An 8,559-nucleotide genomic window follows, 5' to 3' on the forward strand; every position below is an offset into this window, starting at 1 on the left:
ACCAACTCTACCAGGGCAAGTACTGGTGGCCCCAAATTCTCTGAGATATTCACAGATTTATTTCTTCATGCTCCTCCTGTGCCCAAAGCAATGTACCTTGTACCTTACCTGATGGAACACTGGGCACAATTCCTTCCCTGGGCAGAGTATGCGCAGAACTCACTCTGGCACTCAGCCACCAAGTTAACCCCCATCCAGTGTGTTCTGGGATACCAGCCACCGCCGTTTCCAATGCTAATCCGACCACCTGCAGTGGATGAATGGTTCAGGCAGAGTGAGCATATATGAGAACAAGCCCACCAACAGCTTGAACACACCGCCCAGGTAACCAAGGAGTTCGCAGATCATCACAGAGGCGAGACTCCATGCTACAAACCAGGTGGCGGAGTTTGGCTATCCACCAAAAACATCCGTATTACAGAAGGGTGCAGAAAACTATCGCATCGCTACATCGGGCCATTCAAGATTCTACAGTGAATAAATGAAGTCACGTACAAACCTGGACCTGCCACGTCACAGCCACCTATCCCCATCATTCATGTGTCATGACAGAAGCCAGGAACACCAGCTCCCCTCACAGAGAACATCCCCCCACCACTCCACCTGCAGCTCTTGGCATTGACCCTCATATTTGGATTATCCTGCAAGATTGTTAAATAATGCCATTGTTTACCTGCATCTCCATCCGTATCTGCCGTGTGAAAAAAATTAAACAGGAATATCAATCCAAACCTTGTAGTGGTCTATATAAAGGTTTCACATCCATTTTTATCTGATTGGCTTTTAGTTTCTGTAGCACACTAACACTTGACAGTAATGTGATCACTCATTTTTAAGGAGACTGATGTGCCATTACACAACAGAATATTATAACTTAGCAAGTCAATATCATGCCTAGCTAAACTAATTAATCCCTGGTCAAATCTACTGCTATATGGCCAATTAGCTAATATAAACACTATGTCCTGTAGTGCTCACAAATGTGACATTTGATTTCTTTCTACCACTGAAATATCAGTGTGAAACCTCTAACTAAAATCTAATCATATGTCATTATGAAAATACTGTGGGTCACTGTGCCGACCCACTAGTGCCAATTCAGTTTTCATTCAGTCAGTGAAAGGACATGAATTGACTGGATATCACCTATCCATACCTCTTGACAATGTATTAATTTTCACTCAACCTCATTTTAGTGTTGTACCACACAGACAGGAATGGATCCAATGTGTATATGAATTAAAAGAGCTTAATATATAAATAATTAATGATTATTGGTGGCATTATCATTTGTTGTGAGGTATACTTTCAAAATGTGTTGTTTTTATGTTTTAACAGGGGGATGTCAGCTAGGCATCAGTTCCAAAGGCGAGCGTCTTAAGCACTGGTACGAGTGTCTCAAGAACAAAGACAAGAGGATTGAACGCTGGCACACTTTACTTAATGAGAATCATGTCTCCAGCGATTAAGGCTCGTGCCCTGTTCTATATGCATGGCTTATATGATTAACCTAACTGTAGTGCTACTTTGGCTTTTTCCAACCAGTTCCTAGACCTTCACTTGTATTAAAATTTATGGTCTTTCAGTGGCACCACTAAACAACTACACATATGTACTAATACCATTAGTTCATCTAACATTGCCCCTGAGTCTCCTAATGTGCCTCTGACATGGTGAATATTTTGGGGAGACAAGTAAATTATGGGAATGCCTTAACCACAAAAACTGAAGCAAAAGTACACAAATGCATGCAGTTAAATTTCTTTTAAGTTTCTAATATTGATTCGTGTGCAGTATAGGTGCAGAACTAGATTTTTTGGACAGCCCAGTCAGATTATTGAAATCCCCTGTGTGCCGCTGAGGTCACTATTTTTCTTGAGTCTTTGGGGCAGGAGTTCTTTAATTGCATCTAGGACATGCGCTTCAAAACTAGTACTTGCCTTTAAGTACCCCCCTCAAAAAAAGGGCAGTTGATAATGTGGTGAATCATGCTGTCTATTTTATTAATGTGATACTATTGAAATAATATGATGTTGCATGCGCACCAAATAAAAAGAAAGATAAATCTAATATTATAATATAGAAATGAGAAGTAGGCGAGATTTAAATAAACAATTAGTTGTTGCTTAATATATTGAAAATATTTTGTGGTTGACCGTCTTTAATAGTTTTAGCCCTTATAATCAAGTTAATTTACTATTGTTACTAACCCAATTTGTCTTGAGTTTGCAATCTGGGAGTACACAGAGATCCGAATAAAAATGAATGATGAAGCAGGCCAAATGAAGACAAACCAGTTTTTTGCAAAATGATCTAGGCATGCTCAGTACCAAGATTTCTGAGATTTCCACCAAGAGTCCTATTTGATACCAGCAATGGGACTGAGTAATATCTTGCATGATATTGGCTCCAGTGAAGAGTGTTATTAAGTCCAGTGCCACTCTGTGTCAGTTTGATGTAACCACAATATGTCATGATGAAATTCATGTTTTGTGCAAATGCACTCAAAAAACTATTAAATGGATTCAAGGGCAATAAATAATAATAATAATAATAATAATAATAATAATAATAATAATAATAATAATAAATATGACTTTAATTAATTAATCATTAGTAATCCAAGACATTATCTGAAGGTCCAAATTTTATATGGAAAACATTATGAACTGCTTTTACTTAAAGTGAATTGTAACCATAGCAGATGAATGCTTGGTCAACCTTTAAATTATGAGCACATTTTCATTTACAGGACAGCACAGCAAATTAAGAAAAATATTGGTATTATTTTATTAATTTGACAGCTCAAAATAGTGAATTAAATGCATGATAAAATGCCTACATTCCATGCACATTATGATTTCACGAACCTGATTAAATTGTGTGCACAATTTAAAAAAAAAAAAAAAAGTATATATTTTTGTGGCCTGTGCAGTGACTTGCTGTAGGTCTCAACAGTATTAGTTTTCTGCCCTGAATAAGCTTCACACTTTCTGAAAATGTACTTCTACTTCATCATGCAAAATAATAGGATATTAATTAGAATATAATGAGGGTGTAAGCAAGATTGTTAAATTAAGACAACTTTGCATTACAGTGATTACTGTGATAATTACAACTAGGACTATTCCTGCAGCAATATATTGGCAATATACTAGACTACTATTAGGTGTTTATTTGAATGCTTGCCATCTTTACATAGCACTGTATTGGTATTTTCTGTTTTTTTATATATATATATTACATAACATTGCATTTGTACCCTACAAGATTTTTAGGGTGAAGTAATGTGATTACAATAAATTGGCAAATAGTCGTATTGGACTATTTGCAGATGCAGTTATTTGCAGAGAAAAGAGAGCACTCCATAACAACAGAACAAAAACCAGTATTGGACTGTTTGTAATGCAGCTATTTGCAGAGAAAAGAGAGCACTCCATAACAACAGAACAAAAACCATGACAGTAGTGCCAAAAAAAAAAAGATTTTAAACGAGTGAACAAAATATTAAATGGATTAAAGAAAACATAACAGAACATTTATCTTATTCAGAAAAAATTGCCTTAAATATTCTACTACAGATAATCAGTATTCACACAAAACCTGCACAAACATTTTGGCTTTCTTACGAAACCTGTAGGCTAGTTATATTGTAGTTTGCAGTTTTGATGTCAGGATCCTTGAGAGTGGCACAAAGGAGAAAAAACATTGTCTGTTAAACTATAATGTAATTGGAATATGATCTAATGAGAAGTATTAAGTTCATCAATCTAATTGAGGATTTTGCTTGCAGAAATGTATGTTGGTTGATAAGCAGCATTCAATCCAATCCTTATCTATTATACCCTAAACAATAGTGTGTTGAATGTTTAACTACTCTATGTAGTCACTATAAAAGTGAAAAGCAATAAATTAATACAGCCCGGGCTTTAAATCCAATAACGTCTATCTAAATCTATTAATATTAAATACATTTTGCCCTTTAACTGTGAAAAAACATTTAACAGGCTGAAAAACACCATTTACACTTGCTTTTGGGTATTGTTCACAGTATATCTATATGCCTAAAATACTGGCAGCAGAGATGCCAGCAATATACTGTAATTCTACAGTATTCATACTGTGAAATTACTTAATAGCCTTTTACTATAAAAATAAAATGCAGTATATGCATTTAAATTAGATTATTTTAAATTTTCACTGTTTATTGTAGAAAGGCATAATTGATAATACACTAACTCAATTTAGCTGTTTAGAAAATCTAAGTTATCTATCTTCAATGCAATTAACAGTAGAACATTACTGCTCTGTGGGCTATAGACAGCTGCTTAAAATACTTTAAATACATTATTCTGAAAAATCTGTAAAATAAGCAATAAACAATTTACAAAGGCTATAAATCAAAATAATTTTTATTTAAAAGGGCAGTGTCAACATAAATTCTGCTGCTGTAAAAAACAAAACAAAAAAGACCTGTTGGACGACCCAAGAAACAAGCCAAACAGATTTTGAGTAGCAAAATAAAAGCTGCCTAATGTCTGCTCGAAACAATGGCAGTAAACTAAAATTCATAAATTGCATGTCAGAGGTTGCTCCTTGCAAAAGATGAAAACACCTGAGACCTAGTTGAAACTCCTTCCAAATATTTGTTATAATTGATTTATCTTGAATTTGAAATTGTATCAAACAATTGGCCTTAATGCCGAGCCAACTAATACAGAGGAAGTCTTTAACTTAAGAATCCTGTGAGGTACACTTATGTTCTCTCAAAAAGCAATTTAAAATATGTAAAATATATAAATTTACTACAGTTTGTTTTCTGCTGTCTGTGAAAATATACATCAGTTTGAACATTGTGAAAATAATGCATCATTAGCAACATTTGGAAATCAAACTGCACTATTAAGACCATTTTGAAAATATACGAAAAAATAAGAACATTTTGAAAATTAGCATTAATAACAACATTTGGGGGGGGGGCTGTTCAGGTTCCTTTTTACCTTTTAAAAGAGTCCTGTGAGGAGGCAGGTGTTGTACCTTTAAAACGAGACCTGTGAGGTAGGTGCATGCTTAACTTCAGAAATAGCTTGGGTGGGTGTTGACAGTCCTGATTGAGAGAGGAACCTTCCCAGTCTGTTACAGATGACCATCATCCGGCTGGTTGTTGTTCCTCTTCCAGATTTATTCCAGTGTTACCACTGTAAATAAATCTCTGAAACAACATGGCCTTTGTTCCTCTTTCTGGATTGATACAAAGGAAGCACCTGAAATCAGAATAGTCTACGATCAGAGACTGAATTGAAAACTATTAGGAACACCTTGTAGTCTTAAAGGAGTAATTTGGGTTTTCTAACATTAGGTTTCTAACCAGTACTGATAACATGAGGTATTTTGTAGAATTCTGCTGCGTGATTTTCTATATCTTGGAACTATTTATTTGTTGAAAATTGCCAGTGTATTACTACGCACTGGAGCCAGTTCACATATTATGCCTCTATTCAAGCTTACAGGCTGTGTAATTTGAGTAATACACTAGCATAATTCAACAAAAAAAATATTTTCAAGATATAGAGAGATCAGACAGGGGCAACAAGCAGTAAGAGTCACTGAATATACTCTATGTCATTTGTATTCTTGTGAGAATGTTTCATGTTTTTTGATGTGTTGTGGCTTAAAATGTTTTCGGTACCTGACTCCATGTTCCGCTACTCATTTTTGCCCAAAAATTTACCAGCTGGCAGGGAGATTTCTGATCACGGGCCTGCCTGAGTTAATGTCTGTGTCAATACCAGTAAGTAAGTAATACCGTCTTATGTTAAAAATCCAAATTATCCCTTTAAGTATGCAAAGTAATGATTTCTGGTAATTCAGGTTTCAAGAATTGCAATTGTCAAAAAAAAATCTATATTGACGACAAGGAAATTAAAGGAGTCTTACCTCTGAATGAATTCCAGAGTACAGGCCACTTCTTCTTGATACTGAAGGTTTTTTTTATTATATAATAAATTGCAAACACAGCAGCAAGTCCCATCAAAAAAGTTGGTGTGATGCCCTCAGATATGACATGGCCCTCAAGCGTGATCATCCAGCGCCCCACTAGTGACTTGCCCTGTTCCACCTGAAGCTTCAAGTAATAGCAACATCAGATTGCATCTCACCTTGCAAAAACATCTGTAAACTCAAAGAATAATAGCAATGCAATATGTCTATGTATATAATATGTCTATCAATGAAATGCATAAAAGCAGTATCAGGCGAGGACTTGGAGGTACAGTGAGGGTTGTCTCAACATTAGCTGCAGTGGTACATACCTGTAGGGAACAGACAAAGACATTTTAAATGATGTTTTTAAGGAGGAAAATAAACAAAAAAGTCTGTAATCAAATTTCTAATCTCAAACCAAGTGGCAATATTAACCTTGGTTGGCTATGAAGTCAACAGTGAAAGAAATCAATGTATCAGTTATATTGTGTTTTAAATGTAAACACTATCAGCTCGCTTTCCTTTTAAACTTAAGCCACTTTTAAACTTGAAATTATCACCATTTCAACCATCAAGTTTGTTTAGTGTTTTTTGTTGCATTTGCAGTTATTAACAATGGGCAAAAGACTGCCAGCTAGCTAGCTAGCAACAACAACTTCCAGTCTTAAGAAAGTTCACAGATGATCCAAAACAGATTGATAAAACTTGGTGACTCTAAAATGAACTTAAATATAAATGTTTGAGTTATTCAAATCTCAGCCTCACTGATAAGTGACACTGTAAAATTATAGAGTCACTAGCTAGACAGCATGCTGAATATCAGTTTGATTTCTAACATTACTTCTGGTAATACTACTTTTACGAATAAGATACTGGCGAGGAAAATAAGATTGTGTTTAATTACCGTCTAATTTGTAGATGCACAACCTGATTGATGCAGATGAAGCAGGACTTCTTGTTGATATATATAGCAGATGTCCTCCGAACTGTGCGTCCTCCTCTGGAAAAACTGCTTTCCAAATGATGTTTCTGAAAAAAATCTCCTCATGCATTCCTAATGGCAAATTGTTTCTGATTTTTTTTTCTAACGGAAAATTAACTTAACAAACGAACTTTGACAAAACAGTATTTAGAATTAAGACTATACCAATTTATTGTCAAACGTGTACTCAAACTCCTATATTCACTGTGCAACACCCAATTTCCAAAAAAAAAATACTGCATTGTTCTGTAATTTAAAACAGTAGCATACTGTTTAGTGCCACTGTGCAATTGCTTCAAATGGACCAGCCCACAATGCATTGCTAACTATAGTACAAAACCATATTACATAAATACAGTAGAGTAGTGTTGAAAATTGGCTGTAAATTAACAGCAATTGCTTATAGTACAGTTACAAAATACATGTTTCAGATTTAGTAATATCATGTAATGATTAGACATATTAGTAAAATCAATTATTGAAAAATGTTTAAAAGAACGTAATTCTGTATGGTTATGTATGTAACTCTGTTCTATGAACACTGGATAACCTCCCCTGGCTACTTGGGTACCTTCTTGTGCACATACAGTACACACACACTGTGAGATCTTCAACACAAAGTCACATGGTGACCGTATGACACTTTAAAGTACTTTAAAGACCTTTTTCTGATTCAGACATCAGTAATGGTTGACATTCCTTTTGGAACTGTAGGAATACAAATTTAAGAGTAACTGTTTTCCTATATATGTATAGCATCAGCTGAATGATTATGTTGAGCAAAGTTTCTAGTAGGAGGTTTCTGCCAATTCCTGCTCTCTTTATTGTGAGTCAAACAAGCATGGTAACTGAGGCTATCAGCTTTTGTCTGTGATGGCTCTTGGTGCTACTTCCTCATTCTTTGAATTGGTGGCCATTGTTAATGATCATCAATACCTGAGGCATGGACTTTTCTTTGTCTCAGTGATAATGAAGTATCTGAGTGGTCTAGTCATTCTGATTGGATTAGGGCTGGTGAAACTGCAGAAACAAAGGGGGAAAAAAAGAAAAAACCTGGGTGCATAAGTATGTACACCCTATAATAATGGGGCATGTGGCTGTGCTCAGAATTAACCAATCACATTCAAATTCATGTTCAGAAGTAATTTTCATACACTTGTCATCAGTGAAGTGATTCTGATTAACCCCAAATAAAGATCAACTGTTCCTGTAGGATTTTCTTGACATCGTGGTTTCATCTGACTGCTGAAGGCCATCAACAAGTAGAGAAAATGGGGCATCACATTACCAAGAACAGGACATCCCTCCAAAATTGACAAAAGAATAAGATTAAAAAAAATCAGGGAAGTTGTCTAGAGATCTACAGCAGCATTAAAGGAGATGAAAGAATGTTTGGTACGTACTGGTCACTGGCATTCTCTGGTATTCTTCGCATATCTGGGCTATGGGGTATGGTGACTAGACAAAACCCTTTCCTGACAAAAAAAAAAACAAAAAAAAAAAAACAACAACAACATCCAAGCCTGCCTAAATTTTGTAACAGCTATGTGGCAAAATGTGTTATGGTTTGATGAGACCATAGTAGAACCTTGTGG

The 8,559-nt window shown here is 35.4% G+C and overlaps 1 protein-coding gene across 3 annotated transcripts in view; it reads left to right on the forward strand.

The window, feature by feature from the left end:
- rph3ab (rabphilin 3A homolog (mouse), b) overlaps window positions 1-5,948 on the forward strand; it is a 66,893-nt gene extending 60,945 nt beyond the window's left edge. For all 3 annotated transcript variants that reach the window (XM_026939761.3, XM_026939762.3, XM_034299054.2), the window contains one exon: window positions 1,339-5,948. In XM_026939761.3, coding sequence (XP_026795562.1) covers window positions 1,339-1,469 — 131 coding nt within the window. In that variant the 3' untranslated portion in view covers window positions 1,470-5,948. The remainder of the gene's footprint in view (window positions 1-1,338) is intronic.
- Window positions 5,949-8,559: the final 2,611 nt, after the last annotated feature.

Source organism: Pangasianodon hypophthalmus, chromosome 24 (genome assembly GCF_027358585.1).
Source record: "Pangasianodon hypophthalmus isolate fPanHyp1 chromosome 24, fPanHyp1.pri, whole genome shotgun sequence".
In the NCBI taxonomy this organism is placed as follows: Eukaryota; Metazoa; Chordata; class Actinopteri; order Siluriformes; family Pangasiidae; genus Pangasianodon; species Pangasianodon hypophthalmus.